Source organism: Bos grunniens, chromosome 2 (assembly GCF_055505025.1).
Source record: "Bos grunniens cultivar Pamir isolate PY7600 chromosome 2, Bosgru_T2T1.0, whole genome shotgun sequence".
In the NCBI taxonomy this organism is placed as follows: domain Eukaryota; kingdom Metazoa; phylum Chordata; class Mammalia; order Artiodactyla; family Bovidae; genus Bos; species Bos grunniens.
This window is the reverse complement of record NC_141166.1, coordinates 47,735,218-47,753,236: the sequence shown is the minus strand read 5'-3', so window position 1 is coordinate 47,753,236 and position 18,019 is coordinate 47,735,218. Positions and strand designations below refer to the sequence as shown.

At 36.7% G+C, this 18,019-nt stretch overlaps 2 protein-coding genes across 6 annotated transcripts in view; both read left to right on the top strand.

Annotated features, from left to right (window-relative positions):
- SGO2 (shugoshin 2) overlaps positions 1–14,276 on the top strand; it is a 28,799-nt gene extending 14,523 nt beyond the window's left edge. Inside the window, exons 6-9 of one of the 3 annotated variants that reach the window (XM_086346718.1) lie at positions 1,889–2,115; positions 3,368–6,517; positions 8,678–8,828; positions 12,402–14,276. In XM_086346718.1, the coding sequence (XP_086202844.1) occupies positions 1,889–2,115; positions 3,368–6,517; positions 8,678–8,828; positions 12,402–12,417 (3,544 nt within the window). In that variant the 3' untranslated portion in view covers positions 12,418–14,276. Of the gene's footprint in view, positions 1–1,132; positions 2,116–3,367; positions 6,518–8,677; positions 8,829–12,401 lie in introns of all 3 variants that reach the window. The other 2 variants (XM_086346722.1, XM_086346733.1) reach the window with 2 other exon arrangements.
- A 2,848-nt stretch (positions 14,277–17,124) lies between these two features.
- LOC147378055 (aldehyde oxidase 1) overlaps positions 17,125–18,019 on the top strand; it is a 71,716-nt gene continuing 70,821 nt past the window's right edge. For all 3 annotated transcript variants that reach the window (XR_015144223.1, XR_015144233.1, XM_086346714.1), the window contains exon 1: positions 17,125–17,297. Coding sequence is in view for 1 of the 3 variants with exons in the window: in XM_086346714.1 (XP_086202840.1) it covers positions 17,253–17,297 (45 nt within the window). In the remaining 2 variants the exon portion in view is untranslated. The remainder of the gene's footprint in view (positions 17,298–18,019) is intronic.

The window sequence follows — 18,019 nt, the reverse complement described above, 5'->3', positions numbered from 1 at the left end:
TGTGTAGTGTGCCACTGCATGATTTTTCCATAATGTTTTCATCCTTCTGGTTCTTTTTTATTATTGTTAGTTTTGGTCTCTTATAAGTAATTCTGCTGTGTTTCTGCCTTTTGATTAATATATGTATATATTTTTTAGGTATATATTTAGAATTGCTGGGTTTTTATATATTTGGCTTTGGAATGATCTGTTAAACAGTTTTCTATAGGGATTATACCAATTTTATTTCTAGCAGCAATATATGAAAATTTTTATTGTTACATGTCTCCAACAACACTTGTTATTGTCCATCTTTTTCATTTTAGTCATGTGGGGAGTGTTATAGGTATTACACTGAAGTTTTAATTTCCCTGATAATTAATGAAGTTAAGCATCTGTTTATATGTTTGTTTTCTTTCTATCAGGTTATCTTTTTTTTTTTTAATATAGGTTTGTAATCTTTCTATACACCATATGTAAATCCTTTCTGCATTTCAAATGTTTTTTACCCTGTGGCTTGCCTCCTTACTCTCTTAATGATATCTTTGGATGAATCCAATTTATATATGTATATCTATTTGCACAAAATTTGGGACTCCCCTCTCCACTTGTCCTGTTATTTTTCTCATCACACACACTTTACAGCAGTTGTAGTTGTCCTGAATTCTGACCTTGAACTAATACTAACAAAACTAGATTTTAACTTGTAGAAAATGTGGCACTGACTGAGGTTTGTAAAGAGTGGGAAGCTTGTTCTTTTTCCAAGTGCCAACATCTTCTGTATCTAGTTGCTTTTTATAGACTCTCCAGTGACTTTGGGTAGTTTTTTAAATTTCTTCTAGAATTTATAGCTTTTATGTTTGATAAGGTTGATTCAATAGTAACTATTTGGCCATTACCTGAAGCAGAACCTCTCCTCTGTTTATTTTTACTAACTTGTTTCTTTAAGTGATATAGACATTTCCTCCTAATGGTTATTCTATTAATAGTTGCCTTTAAATATTTAACAAATATTTTCTATTTATTTTATCATCATCAGTAATTTTTAAATACCTATAATTTGGCATATAAGGCAAAATCTTTATCGTTGGAGTCTATTACTCTTTATTCTTTGAATTCGAAACAGTCATTTTGTCTAATTGGGGCTTCCCAGGTGGTGCTAGTGGTAAAGAACCTGCTGGTCAAGGCTGGAGACATAAGAGACACAGGTTTGATCCCTGCATCTGGAGGAGGGCATGGCAACCCACCCCAGGATTTTTGCCTGGAGAATGCTGTGGACAGAGAAACCTGGCAAGCTACAGTGCATAGGATTGCAAAGAGTCAGACGCAACTGAAGGGACGTAGCATGCATACACGCACACACTCTTTATTCTTTGAATTCGAAACATTTTGTCTAATTATTTCTGTAGCTTTCTGTATTTTTCCCTCCATAGATTTAATTACTCTAGGAATATGGCTTTAGTTTACATGGATACCTTTTGGAAACAGCAAATTTTACAGCACACAAAACTTTACATACGATTGTATAGGAAGAGTTCGGGGTTTTCCATAGAATTAATTACAGGAAAATTATAAATATTATACATGAATATTTGTAAGTATGTTTGAACTTTATTCATTTCATTAGTATTATTATCCTAATAGCTCAACCAGGGATTATATCATTTATCTCCTTTTGGAACCACTGGAGAAAAGAGGATAAGAAGCATTCCTGTTTTATTCCAAGTTCTGTTCTATTAGAAACTACCTGTTTCCTTCCTATAATTGCCTTCATTGAATGCAATATGGTACCAGGGTGGGTTTGTGGTTGGCTCTTAAATAAGTGGAATGTAGAAACAACTATCCATGTAATTTTCTAAATAATTCTTATAAAATACAAAATTACCCATTCATTCTTACTTGCCCTTAGGGTTCCATTAACTTCAAATGATGATGATGATGAAGATAAAGAGAAAATACAGTGTGATGACATCACCATATCAAAGACATCACCTGATAGTCCCTCTTTGGTATCAGCAAAACCAGTATCAACTCAGAATAATTTGAGATTGCTATTTGTTAAGGAAAATGATCAGAATGTTTGTAGTGTAAATGATTCAGAACATGTTTCTTCTATTGTTGATACACTTCCCAAAGGTGAGATATTTTTAAAGTTCATCTTGAGTATCAGTATTAAATAGTTGCTGCTGCTGCTGCTAAGTCGCTTCAGTTGTGTCCAACTCTGCAACCCCATAGACGGCAGCTCACCAGTCTCCCTCCGTCCCTGGGATTCTCCAGGCAAGAACACTGGAGTGGGTTGCCATTTCCTTCTTCAATGCATGAAAGTGAAAAGTGAAAGTGAAGTAGCTCAGTCATGTCTGACTCTTAGCGACCCCATGGACTGCACCCCACCAGGCTCCTCCATCCATGGGATTTTCCAGGCAAAAGTACTGGAGTGGGTTGTCATTGCCTTCTCCGATTAAATAGTTAACATTCATGAGATTTTCTTCTTGAGGGCTATCATGTATAAACAGTCAATAAGTTAGATTTCTTATGTTACAGATTTACTAATGTATACCATTTAAAATTTCTGGTGAAAAACTTAATTTAAAAGTAAATGCTGACAAATGTGAGGTCCACAGTGGCTAATACTATTACTTTGGAAACAGTATTTAGAAATGAGCTGCCCTAAAGAGCTTTTTGTGGTATCTTAGCTTATGAATTAAAAGTATGTTATTTAGTTACATCCTTTCCTTTTCATAGATATGAAAATTGAGACTTTAGATAGGTGTAGTGACTTTTTCAAGATCATAACCAGTACTGGTAAACCAAAAACTTGAGCCTGGGTAATGGTTGAGCAAGAAAAAATGGTGACACATATTTTTATGGTTTGTAAAATAATAATCCTGTGATGTAGTCTGGGTTATATATTTGACAAAGAATTTCAGATTGGCATATTGAACCATAACTATATTGAATTTGGAGTTTGAATTATTTTCCATTCTAAAAATGTATCTGAGTGTGTGTATATAATTTTATAAATTTTAGCTGCTTGCTAATAACATTTTGACAATAAGCCTTATTAGAGTTATCACTATTATTTGGGTTCATTTGCTGGCCTCCTCCCACTTAGAAACTTACATTAATGTTCATAGTTTTACTGCTGGCTATTCTCCACTCTACACTTGAGGCCAAGGCAGAGTGAATTCCCAGTACATATTTTCTGTAGATAGAAATGTAAAACCTGACTTATGCTTACTCCAGTCGGTTCTACTTTATTTTTTATCAGCATAGATTCTTCATAATGTAAATTATCTAAACAGAATGCATTGTTAGAAATCCTTTCTCTGAAAGTAATAAATTACTTGTTACTACTTATTTCTGAATTTTGTTTCTCTTTATTTTACAGAAAACCATTCCCACTCAGACCAAAGTTCTAGGAGCTCTCTAACAAGTGAGAAGAAAAATGCCCAGGCGATCAGCCACAAAAAAGAGAAGTCATCTCCTAGTAATGTGACTAAAAGGAAAAAACGTGTTTCATCTTGGGAGTCAGATAACCCTGCAGACACTCCCTGTGTAACAGATTTAGATCAACAACAGGTTTCAAGTCCAATATTAAATTGGAATAATGAAATAAAAGATTACACTAATGAAACAAATACAATGCAGAGAAACATATTGTGCCTTCCTGCCTCATCTGAGTCTGCAAGTGAACCTCCTACAAAAGGCATGAATCCACTTCAGGGTAATGACTTTCAGTTGCAGAAAACTGTGTATGATGATGACATGGATTTAACTGCTAGTGAAGTCAGCAAAATTATTACAGTTTCAACAGGCACTAAGAAGAAAAGAAAGAAAAATCCAGATGATTGTGGAATGAAAACTTTCAGAAAAGTGAAAGATCCAAGCTCTGAAAAAAAGAGAGAAAGATCAAAGAGACAATTTAAAAATTGTTCAGGTGCGAATATTGAGGAAAAAATTGAAAGTGGACCAGAAGATAGATCTGTTGACCTAGATGGTGAAGGGGATTCAAGAGATCCAAATTTTATCTTCAGTACTGAACAGTTGACTCAGTTGAACACGTGGAAGAAAATAACCCTTCCTAATGGCTTTGATCAGGGTGACAAACAAAGTATGCAGTGTAACCAAAAGAAGAAAAGAATTCATGTAACAGATGAGCAAGAGGAAACATATTCTTTCTCCCAAAGTTCAGATAAATTCCCACAGGATAGTAAATTTGATTTGTGTCCGAGTTCTCTAACTTGTAAGAAGAGTAAAGCTTCTAGACAGACATTTGTGATTCATACGTTAGAAAAAGATAACTTATTCCCAAACCAAAAGGTTCAAGAAACCACCTCTGAAAACCTAGGTGTCACAAATGAATTTCAAACAGCTTATCTTTCCAACAAAGGTAATCCAAAGTTATGTGATGATGAGACCCAAAATATGTTTGATTTGAAAAAGCATGTCACTGATACACAACCCACTCAGCAAAATGAATCAAAAATAAATAAAGTTTGGCAGAAAATAAATCGGAAAACAGAAATAATTTCTAAAATGAACCAAATACTTGGGGATAATACTAAAGATGTGCAAGGCCCAGAAAAAGGTAACTTTTCCTTCCAAACCCAAGAGGATAAAGAAACCATCTCTAGAAACCTAGATGTTTCAAATGAGTTTCAGAAATCTGTTCTTTCCACTGTCAATAATGGAAACCTGTGTGATTGTGAAACCCAGAATGTGTTGGGTTTGCAAAAGCAGATCACCTACGCATACCCTGTGCAGCAAAATGAATCAAGAATTAATAAGACTCTTAGGCAGAAAGTAAATCGGAAGACAGAAATAATTTCCACAGTGAATCATTTAGATAACCCAAGTGAGTATTGCCCAGAAAAGGGTAAAGAAATCATCCCTGAAAATCCACTGGATACACATGAGTTTCAGACACCCACTCTTTCTTCCAAAGACAGTAGAGACCTATATGATTATGACACTCAGAATGTTTTGGGGCTGAAAATGAATGTTCATGATATACAACCTGCTTGTCAGAATGAATCAAAAATAGATAAGCTTAGGCACAAGGTATGTCGGAAGACAAAAATCATTTCTGAAGTCAACCAAATATATATGAGTGATGACAAAGGCAGGCATGACCCAGAAAAAGGTAACTTACTTTCTCTAATCCAAAAAGATAAGGAAATCATCCCTGAAAACCTGGAAGACACAAATGAGTTTCAGATAGTTGACCCTTCCCCCGGAGTTAATAGGAACCTATGTGATTATGAGACTCAAAACCTTTTAGGGGTGAAAAAGTGTGTTACTGATACTGGGAAGCAAAAGGAATCAAAAATAAATAAGAGACCCAGGCAGAAAGTAAGTCGGAAGACAGAAATAATTTTGGAAATAAACAGAAAAAATGAGTTTAACAATAAAGGTATATGTGACCCAGAAAAAGGTGACTTCTCCCTAACCCCAAATAATGAAGAAACCATTGCTGAAAACCTAAAAGTCACACATGAATTTCAGACAATTTATCTTTCCACCAAAGATGATGGACATTTATATGATTATAAGACCCAGAATATGTTGGATTTGACAAAGCATGTCACTGATAAGCAACCTACTCGGCAGAATGAATCAAAAATAAATAAGAACCTTAAGCAGAAGCAGAAAGTAAATCGGAAGACAGAAATAATTTCTGAAATGTGCCAGATATATGAGGATAATGATAAAGATGTGCATGGCCAAGAAAGCTACACAAAAAATCTTGATTTTAAAATAAATAAACAAAGACCTGAAGGCCAAGCTGTTAGTGGATACTGTATGGAAATCAACAGTGATGAGAAAGAAAATTGTGATGAAATTTCAAATCCTTATAAACCAATTAAAAAGCATGGGAAAGAATCAGACAAGGCAAAGAACATTTTGGCAAAAAGTGACAACATGCCTGTTTTGCAGTTGACAGGTTCTTCACAGATGTCTGTCTTAGATCTAGGTTTAAAACATATTACTGATGAGGCAGATTCTGACACTGGAAACCACATGGAACCACATAGGAGTCCGAAGCTAAGCACTAAAACTCTGAATAGAAAGAGAAAGAGCCACTTTGTGGAGGTGACGAAGGAAGGAGAGTGCCAGGTCAAAAAAGTAAATAAGATGACATCCAAATCAAAGAAAAGGAAGACGTTCGAAGACCCTTCTCTGGATAGTCATGAACTAGTGGAGATGATGTCCGACACCATTCAGGAAGTGCCAGTTGAACCTGAGTACACTGTTAAGGGAAAAAAGTTGGAAAATGTGGAAACTGTCAAAATTAAACCAGACTTTTACACAAAAATGTTGATACCTTTATCTCAAATGTATTCACCTAGCAGACAAGATTCCTCCCGTAACAGTGTTCTTGAGGGTTCAGTACCTTTGAGTATTTCTTCTAATAAAAATCTGAAAGAAAATTTTGCCCCAGAGAGCTCACCCATCTTTCAAGTAAGTGATGAGGTACATGAGAAGATGAAAGACATGAAATTTAAAGTCGACCAAAGACCACAAAGATCAGAAATAGGTAGGTCCATACCCAGAGTGATGAAGTTTTAAAATTATATATATATTCATTTAGCCAGTAAAGCATTTCCTATTATAACTGATTTTTATGGAATTTTAAAATAATGTATAACTATGTAGCCTGATCTATAGAAGCAATATGGAGGAATTTAAAGAATGCTTAATACTTTAAGAAGGTAACAATGAGAGTAGCTTGGACATTCATGTATTTGGCCTTTAGCACAAAGTTGTCTGATGATGACATTGGGCAGATGATTTCCGTTTTCATATTTTTGAAGGAAATTGAGTGTTTTAAATGTGGCAGCAGAGGATAAGATGGTTAGACACCATCATCAACTCAATGGATATATATATATATATATATATATACCTGCTATATGTTAGTCAATCAGTCGTGTCCAACCCCATGGACTATAGCGCACCAGCCTTCTCTGTCCATGGAATTCTCCAGGCAGGAATATTGGAGTGGGTTGCCATTTCCTTCTGCAGGGGATCTTCCCAACCCAGAGATCAAACCCCAGTCTCCTGCATTGCAGGCAGATTCTTTACCATCTTAGCCAGTTGAGCAAACTCCAGGAGATAATGGAGGACTGAGGAGCCTGGTGTGCTGCAGTCCATGGGGTCATAAAGAATTGGACACGACTTAGCAACTGAACAACAACAATAATGAACTGCCCTAGTTTGATCTTACCAAAGACAGTTGCAAATTTCTTAAGGATGGGACTGTCTCCAACAGCATACATTTAGTATTATCAAAACATTATTCTAGGGACTTTACTGGTGGTCTGGTGGTTAAGATTCCACTGCAGGGTGCACAGGTTTCATCTCCAGTCAGGGACCTATCTTGCATGGCACTGGGTAAAGCCAAAAAAAAAAAAAATTTAGGTGTTTTAGAGGATTAAAAATTAAGAATACCAGCTCCCTTTCCTCATCCATGTATGGAAAAGTACAGTGTTTAAACATGGCAAATGCTTTAATAAAAGCACACATATGAAGGGATGTAATGATGGGGAATAGTTTTGGCTAGAGAAACCTGTAGAGGCGTCATCAAATACATAGCACTTTAGGACCTAAAAGGATAGATAGGATTTTTAGGTTTAGTGTTTCTTATTTTCTCCAGTTATTAAAATAATGCTCATTGCAGAAAATTGAAAGTAGAGAATCAGAAAATAGGAGGAAAAACCATCACCCAGAAGAACTGCAGTCAACATTTTGCCATATGCATGCAGACTTGAATCTATGCATTTTAAAATATATATTTGAAATCACACTATATATAACATTACTTACCTCACTTTTTCCTCTTAACATTTTTTTTGTTACTAAGGACTTCCTTGATAGCTCATTTTGTAAAGAATCTGCCTGCAAATCAGGAGACCCTAGTTTGATTTCTGGGTTCGGAAATTCTGGAGAAGGGATAGGCTAGCCACTCCAGTATTCTTGGTCTTCCTTCATGGCTCAGCTGGTAAATAATCTGCCCGCAAGGCGGGAGACCTGGGTTCCATCCCTGGGTTGGGAAGATACCCTGGAGAAGGGAAAGGCTACCCACTCCAGTATTCTGGCCTGGAGAATTCCATGGGGTCACAAAGAGTTGGACATGACTGAGCAACTTTCCCTTTGACTTTTGTTATTGGAAATGTTGCTATATTGGACAATTCCCATATCAATTAAATTTTTCTACCAGAAGTGTAACATTTCAATAGATGTATGTAGAACACTAGGATTTTTATGGATAAGACTGTTCGAGGTAAAAGGAATACTGATGCAAAAGAAGTGCAAAGGTCTCGAGTTGCAGGACATTGTAGAGATTGGTAAGCTGTCTTTCACCTGTTTCTCATGTTGCCTTTCATAGTGTGAGCAGTCATTAACATCAAATTGAATCATAAAGAATTTCTATCAGCCTAAATGATTTTAGTATAAAAATATTACAGGCTACTACTTTGATAGTTTGTTTTAGATGGTAAGTCTCTTCCTCTCATTATTGTTAGGAAAAAAAACTGATTTACAGATAATTTCAGTGCTACTTTAATAAAATTCAAAGTTATAACTTGATTAAATTGAAACATTTGATACCAATCATTTATAAACCAGTAAATATCCTATATATATTTCAATATCTCTATACTATTAAAAATATTTTTGAAAACAATACTCTTTTCAGGTGTTAGAATGCTACAAGACTTGACAAATACCAGTTTTGTTTCAAATACCACTGCTAAATTTGAAAACAAGGTAGAAGACCTATCTTCAGAGCTGCCAAGCCGAAGAAGAAGGTGTACTCCTCTCTCTTTAAAGGAGCCAAGTCTCAAAGGGTGAGTATTTCAATGACGTAAAAATGATTTCAGTGTGGTGCTATAAAATACATGCTTTTAAAAGGATTCCTGCCTGTATTTGAACAGTTTTGAGTATGAATGTCATATATTATTGCTGACATGTAATATGATGTGGTATGATGTGGGTAAGATTTGAAGAAATGCCTTCTTTTAACAGGCTTAAACATTTTTTGTTGCCTACAATTTGCAAACTCCTCGTTAATTGTTACCTCTCTTTATTTTCTACCTTGTCTTTAGAAGAATTCAGAGTGGTTTGTATGTCCTTTAGTCTCAAAGTGTAACAGCCCTCTCTTTTTTTTAAACCTCAAATATATCCTCAAAGAGAGGGAAAAGTCTCCCCCCCCCGCCATTTATCTATCCCTCAGCTTTGAGAATTACCAATATTTTGCCATATTTACTTTTACCATCTGTTTTCTGTTGTAGTGTCTTTAAAGCATATCCCTAATATTGAGGCATTTAATTCCTAAAACACTTCTGTGTGTGTGTGTGTGTATATATATATATATGTGTGTGTGTGTGTGTGTGTGTGTGTGTATATATATATCTAGAAAACAAGAACTTAATAAAACTGGACAACAGTAATCACAACTAGAAAAATTATCAATAATTCTTCATTGTCATCTAATAGCAAATCCCTATTCCCATTTCCTTGATTATCTCAAAAATGTCCAAATGCCTTTTACAAACATTTAATTCAAAAATCCTATTTTTTCCAGGGATAAATAGCTATTTCAGAGAACCTGATCATATTTGGGATGGTATTTTTAAAAGGATAGAGATATCCTCAAATTTTCTCTTTGCATTGTCTCAGTATTTGCTTCTTTATAAATAAAATTAAAGACATTGATTGTTTTAACATGTATTTTTAAAAAATAACCAGCAGATGTCAGTAGTGTAAGAGTGTGCAAGAGAAGCCAGTCAAAAATGAAGGACCAAGGGCTTTTCTAAAAAACAGCTTTTTTGAGCTACAGTTCACATACCATATATTTCATCCATTTAAAGTGTACATTTCAGTGGTTTTTCAGTAGATTCACAGACATGTACACCATCACCACAGTCAATTTAAAAACACTTCTTCATTTCAGAAAGAAACCCCATGCCCTTTAGCTGTCATTGCTGTATCCCTCAACCCTAGACAACCAACTGATCACCTAATTCCTGTGTCTACAGATGTCCTCTTCAGCCATTTCATATGAATGAAATCATATAATATGTGGTCTTTGTGACTGGCCTCTTTCACTGAGCATAATGTTTTCAAGATTCATTCCTGATGAACATGTATGAGTAGTATTTCATTCCTTTCTGTGACTGGATAAAATATTCTATTGAAAATACACCACATTTTACTTATCCACTTGTCTGTTGATGGTAATTTACTTGTTTCCACTTTTTGGCTATTATAAATAATGCTGCTGCAAACATTTGTGAGCTTTTGTGTGTATATGTTTTCATTTCTCTTGGGTATATGCCTAGTTGTGGAATTGCTAAGTCATATGCCGTGTGTGTGCACACTTATATTGTCATGTCCAGCTCTTTGTGACTCTTTGGACTGTAGTCCACCAGGCTCCTCTGTCCATGGATTCTTCAGGCAACAATACTGGAGTGGGTTGCCATTTTCTTTCTCCAGGGGATCTTCCCAACCCAGGGATCGAACCTGCATCTCCTGTGTCTCCTGCATTGGAGGCAGATTCTTTTACTCACTGAGCCATCATGTTTGTTTGAAGAATTGCTAGATGGTTTTCCAAAGCTGCCGAGAAGTATTACTTCTTTCATTCCTACTACCCTATTCCCATTACTCCTACTTTCTACCCTATTTTTATTACCTCCTGTGGATAACCAGTTCCTTTTGTTTCTAGGTTATGTATTTCTTGTGCACAAATAAGCAAATATGCATATATCCTCCTTTTTCTTGCATAAAGGTAGTAAGTATACCTAACTGCTTTGGGGAGCTTTGCTTCTTATCAATTCATTCTAGAAATCACTCCATATCAATTTGGAGAGATTTTTCTCATTCCTGTTTACAGCTAGGTAATAGTTAATAAGTTCTTTTAAAAGAGCTACCTATTCTAAACTAAATATAATAAAATGCTCTTATGAATTAGTGTTCTATTTTAATTTAGATCTACTGGGCATGCAGATTATCTGGCAATCAGTTTTGTTGGTAAATTTTTAAAAAGCAAATAACACAATGTACATAAGGATAAATACTAAGAATAATAATCCAGTTGCCGCTTTTTCTTTTTGGACTGGGAATGGCATGCAGCAGGTATATCATAGCTTTTGATAGGCCCCCAGTCAGAATAAATCCTGATGAAGACTGCTTACAATATGTTATGGAATGGTCATCATAGGCATTGAGGATGGGAGCAGTTATCAGGAAAGTAATACAAATATCTTTTAAAGTTTTTATCTCTTAAGTCCCAAAGAACTGAACATAACAAAGGGGATATTTTTAATAGTAAAAGCCCTAATCCACAAAGAATATATAAATAGTTATGATATTATATACCAAATAGCATAACAAATACTTTCATGAAGCAAAAACTATAGGAGATACATAAAGACAGATAGGAATACATGAATAAATTTTTATATACTATTCAATATAAAGCAAATAAAGTGGGCAGAAAATTAGTAAGGAGATGGAGATCTAAACAACATAATTAGTAGGGTAAATCTTACAGTTTACATATCAAAGTCCACACTCTGAGAAGAGAGAATACATACTCCTCTTAAGTGTTCATGGCCCAATTACAAAAGCATATCCAACACCATGCTATGAAAAACATAAACCCACCAAGTAAGGTGTATTCCAGGAATGCAAAGTTGGTTTAATATTAGAAAACTTATCGTATACCATGTTAATAAGTCTAAGAAAATAAAGCATATGATTTTTTTCATAGATACTGAAAAAGGCTTTGACAAAATTCAGTAGTCACTCATGATTAAAATACGCAATAGACATTGAAGGATACTTTCATAAAATGATGAATTGTACTTGCATACCCTAATCAGCCAGTATCTTGTTTAATGGGGAGACAATAGAGGTATTTACACTTAAGAACAAGTCAAGAATGTCCACTATTCCTGCTAGTAATTCAACAAGGGATTGATGAACTCAATTCAAAATAGTGGTCAGTTCTTGGGAGATGAGAGAGCTGTGATTTTGTCTCCCAAAGAGGAGAACAGTGGGAAGGAGCACACCAGAGGCTTGTGAGATGTGGTAAGAGTTTATTTCTTAACCTGGATGTTGGTGTATCAGCATTTGTAGTTTTAAATTGTACATTTTCATATATTATATGTATGCTAAAGTTCATAATTAAAAGGAAATATATGGTAAAACATGTAATGTTTAAAACCTGGATTGATTAATTTCTCTTAAACCTCATCTGTAATTCCCCCTGTCATAGAATATTTTAAATATGTGACACAGCTTGTGGTTTGAGGAATCTGCATTTTATTTTTATGATGCAGCAATCTTCCTTTCCATACTTTGCAGCAAAAACATTAGCTTTAGGTGGTTGTTAATCTTCCTTTTTTTCTACTTTGCAGGAAGATGAGAAGATGAGGTGAATTTATACATTCTGGTTTTCCTGAATTCTCAAACCATAGCAGTTCAAAACAGGGATCTAACTAGGATCAAGAAGATGAAAAGCATGATGAAAAGTTCTGGGTTTTTTTTTTTTTTTTCATCTCCTGCTTTTCTGTGGAGTGTTTATTTTTATGTATAGATAATATGCATTAAATAGCTATTTTGTAATATAAGGACTTTAAGTTATTTTGGTCATCTTATAACTTATCTTCCTGCTCATTTAATCTCCTTTCAACCAAACAACCTTTAACTAAACAATAGCTATTAACCTTTTAACTGAATAAAATGTATTATAAATACTTTTGCACTGATTATCTTGTTATACACCAAACTACCTTGTTTTGTTTTATTTTGTTTTTAAAACCATTCAGTAAATGTGAACACCTATAAGATTTTAAAAGTCACCTTCTGCCCTGGCCAGTTTTCTCTCATTCTTCATTCTTCAGCTTTCAAAATTACTTGTTTACTGTCACCTGCTGCATTACTTCCATTATATGTAATCTGATGACTTGAGTAGGTTTATCTCTCAGGTGCTTTTGAATTTGGTTTTTGTAACTTTAAAGATCACTTATTATTCCAGTATTAAAACGTAGTAAATCCTATTCGTATCTGAGATTAACAAACATAGCTTACTGTATTGAAGTGATTAATAAAAATCTCTTCTGCCTAGATGGAAAAGCTTTCTTATATCCAGCAACTAAATATCCAGCAACTAAAAGAATGAGCCCAAGAAATCTACATTTTGTTTAACAAACACCTCAGATAATGCTGGGGCAGACTGTCCTAGGACCAAACTTTGAGAAACAGTTGTAAGACCACAGAGTCCCATAGAACTTACTCATTTATCAACAGTGTGTGTTGAATGGAGGCTACATGCTTTATTAAAGGAACAATTTACACTAGTTTAGAGCGTGGCACCCTGATAGTTTTTCCTTTCCTGTATTATTATTACTTGAAGGCTTTGAATCTCTGTCATTATCTGGTATTTGGTTTCCTAGTGTTTCTATTTTTTCCTCCTTTCCATGAGGTTTGTCTTTTTGTTGTTGTTGTTCCCATGCAAATTAGTTTTCATTGTATCAGACTTATAATCTTTTATTGTTGGAACTCAGTCACATTAAGAAAGTTTTCCTGTTCCCAGATTAAGAGAGACATTTACCCATGGTTTCATTTTGTTTTGACATTTAAATTTCTGATTCATGTGGATTTTGTTTCATGGTGAGATATGAACACAATTTTTGACCTTTTCCCAAAGGATTGCCCGTTAATTAAAAAGTCCATGTTTTCCACTACTGATTTGAAGTCCCACATTTTTCAATGTTGTATTTCCATATACACTTAAACTTATTTCTCAATTTTCTGTTCCCTCTACTAGTTTCTGTCTTTTTATGCCCCTCTATCTTTGTCTTATAGGGACTTTAGGGGCCATTTCTTGATATCTTGGCATTCTTTTTTCCTGGTAATACATATAAATGGAGTCTTTGAGTCTCTTTTCTAATTGATTATCACTTGTATATATGAAGATTACTGATTTCTGTATGTTAATTACTAAACTGTTATTGTTTATACTATTTTCCAGATATATGTTTATATATATATTTGAAAACCGGGCTATTTTTCCTCCTTTCTCTCCAATTCTTAGGCCTCTCACTGCTTTCTCTTATGTAACTGCATGGCTGCTACCTTATATTTAGTGTTAAATAGCAGTGAGAATGGTGGATATCATTGTCTTGTTCCTGATTTTCATAGGAATGCCTCTGGCTTTACTGCATAAGTAAGATGCTGTGAAATGAGCTGTTTGTGTATGCTTATAATCACATTAAAGTATTACCTATCAATTATTATTTTATTTGGTGCTTTTTAAATAAATTATGAATGAGTGTCAGATGACTTTTGCTATGGATGGAGACGGTATTAGACTAGTGGTGTATAATATAGGAAGTAACTATGGGAAGCACCCACCATCTCTGGGGCTGAGGGAATATAAAGAAAAGAATGGAATTATTGAAACTTAAAGACTTGGAGGAAGAGTTCCAGGACTCTAGGGGGAAGGTGTTCAACAGATAACCTACCTTAGAAAAAATTAAATGTGTACCTTTTTTAGGGTATACTCTAAAAACTGTAAAGACATCTTAAACTTTTATTCAGTAATCTTATTGCTGTCATAATATTGATGGTGGTTGTTTTGAAATAGATCAGATCTAAGGACAAGGTAAAGCAATTATGTCAATGTTTTAGAATCATGATTTTTGGCATAAGCAAAAAAGAGATACAATTATAAAACCCAAGAAGTGAAAAAAATTGATTCTGAATTTAATCAAAGGCTTTAGACCCATAGACAAGATACTGGAAGTCAGGATGGAAGAAGAAAGAACACCAGGGAGAAGCAACCATATTAAATACAGCGTATTCGTTCCATAGGACAACTGACCTGGTTTCTTCTTCAGCATGTTCAGTTCAGTCGCTTAGTTGTATCCGATTTTTTGCGACCCCATGGACTGCAGCACACCAGGCTTCACTGTCCATCACCCACTCCTGGAGCTTGCTCAAACTCATGTCCATTCAATCGGTGATGCCATCCAACCATCTCATCCTCCGTCGTTCCTTCTCCTCCTGCCTTCAATCTTTCCCAGCATCAGGGTCTTTTCCAGTGAGTCAGTTCTTCCCATCAGGGGGCCAAAGTATTGGAGCTTCAGCTTCAGCATCAGTCATTCCAATAAATATTTAAGACTAATTTCATTTAGGATGGACTGGTTGGATCTCCTTGTAGTCCAAGGGACTCTCAAGAGTCTTCTCCAACACCGCAGTTCAAAAGCATCGATTCTTTGGTGCTCAGCTTTCTTTATAGTCCAACTCTCATATCCATACATAAGACTACTGGAAAAAAAACTATAGCTTTAACTAGAGGGACGTTTGTAGGCAAAGTAACGTCTCTGCTTTTTAATATGCTGTCTAGGTTGGTCATAGTGTTTCTTCCAAGGAGCAACCCATCTTTTAATTTCGTGGCTGCAGTCACCATCTGCAGTGATTTTGGAACCCAAGAAAATAACACGTTAATAGCATTAAAAAGGAGCAGTGGGTGAGGAGACTATTTTTATATTTAAAAATGTTAAAGAGACAACAAGGACATCAAATGGGAAAAGGCATTTTTTTTAAGACCCTGGTAAATTTAAAGATGTTAAAATATTCATTTTGTTATATGTTGGCATTTTGGCTTTTAAGAAAAAACATTTTAATGCATATTGGAGTATTTAGAGGTAAAATAATGTGTTTGAAATTGGGCTTTAAAATATTTCAGAAAAAATGTGGGAGTGTGGCAAAACGAATGTTTTCAAAGCTCAGTGAGTCAGGTGTATGGGGATGCTAGTTGTATTCTTTGATGTACAAAATTTTAGAAATTTTCACAATAAAATGTATATGTTTACATAAATGAGATAGCAAAATGTTCTAGGTATGTTAAAGAGAAGTCTGGGAAAGAGTTTGAATCCATTTGAATTATTAAAAGGTGTTATAGTGCAGATTTCAAAAATGTAAAAATAGACCAGAAAGTTAAATTCTGTTGTGGACACGGGTGACTTTTATTTTTATTCATTTCAGTATTTTCCAAGTTTTACTTTAAAAAAAGTCTTTCGAGATGGTTTACATCACTATTGACACTTACCAAATAAATGTTATGGTTATTTACTGGGGAAATTAAGAATAATGATAAAACTTTAAAAATAGTTTATATCAAGGTAGCTCTTGATATTAAAAAAAAAACCCGCAATAATTATATCTTAAAGTGTGAGAGAAAGTTATAAAACCCTCTGTTGTCCTTAAGTTCCTCTCTTGCAAAGCCGTATCGACTGTGATAGTTGCAGTTCAGTTCAGTCGCTCAGTCATGTCAGACTCTTTGCGACCCCATGAATTGCAGCACGCCAGGCCTCCCTGTCCATCACCAACTCCCGGAGTTCACTCAGACTCAACGTCCATCGAGTCAGTGATGCCATCCAGCCATCTCATCCTCTGTTGTCCCCTTCTCCTCCTGCCCCCAATCCCTCCCAGCATAAGAGTCTTTTCCAAAGAGTCAACTCTTAGCATGAGGTGGCCAAAGTACTGGAGTTTCAGCTTTAGCATCATTCCTTCCAAAGAACACCCAGAACTGATCTCCTTTAGAATGGACTGGTTGGATCTCCTTGCAGTCCAAGGGACTCTCAAGAGTCTTCTCCAACACCACAGTTCAAAAGCATAAATTCTTTGGTGCTCAGCTCTCTTCACAGTCCAACTCTCACATCCATACATGACCACTGGAAAAACCATAGCCTTGACTAGACGGACCTTTGTTGGCAAAATAATGTCTCTGCTTTTCAATATGCTATCTAGGTTGGTATCAACTATTAAAAGTACAGACTGCGGCAGGCATGGTGGGAGCGAAGATACAAAAAAACTCCGACTGTTCCCGGACTTCAAATCTAGCTGGAAAGCCATTAAAATGTACTAACATACGACAACGACCGAAGCGAAGTCACAGGACCTGCAGTACCTGCTAAGAGGCGGGGGAAGGCAGCACAGAAGCCTGGCGCCTTGGGCGAGGAATTCAGGACCGCGTCCAAAGATCCCAGCCAATGGTCTCAGCGCGGAGGGAGCCGGGCGATGACGTTCTGGGATCCGGGGAGAGTTTTCCCCGCAGGGCGCTCCCGGAACTTTGCATCTAAAGTGGGACTTGAGCCCTCGAGAGTGGTTGCACTTTAGGCTCCTTCGACCCCTTCTGCGTGTCGGGGCCCCGGTGCCGGCGACTCCTCCTGGGGACCTTCGGACCCTCGGACCCCACCACCATGGAAGGGGGCGCCGAGCTGCTCTTCTACGTGAACGGCCGCAAGGTGAGCGCGCTGCCCATCCTGTCCCGCCGGGTCTCCCGGTGCTGGGGCGCCGGGCCCTGGGCTGCACGCGGGTTTGCCTGCGCGTCCCACCTGCACCGTAGGAGCAGGGAAGAGAAGCGTTTTCTGGGTCTGCCTGGATCTTTGGGCCCCCGCCTTCCTGATGTTCCTTTCCCCTCTCCTTCCTAGACGGAGGGCTGATTCCCAAGCCCACCACACCCCATCAACAGGAAGAGAAATGATTGTTCTTATTCAGCAGAGTCAGTACTCCCGAATCTTCCCCTTGTCAAACCCATCAGCAGACGGGAACGTCTTTCGTTAGGCCTCGGCTCTTGGGTGCGTTTGGGTGAGCGGAGAGCAGTCTGGAGTCAGGACAGGGCCGCAGAGATGGATTCTCCAAGACTTATTCCCATCGTCTCCAAAGTTACAGCACCTGGAAGCGCTGAGCCCATGTCCGGCTCTGGGGACTCCAGGGTCCTCTCGGAAGCCAAGCTCGCTCCGTAGATCCCCTGGGGCAATTCCAGCCGTTGCCCGAGGTTTGGAGGCAGCAAAGCCCCCAGAGAATCCTTTAAAACACGCCCACGCAGGAAGCCACAGACCGCTTACTCTTCATGTTGTCCCAGCACTTTGCAAGGGGGATACCTCAGCAAGAAGGTGAAAGTGAAGTGAAGTGAAAGAGGCTCAGTCGTGTCCGACTCTTTGCGACCCCATGGACTATACAGTCC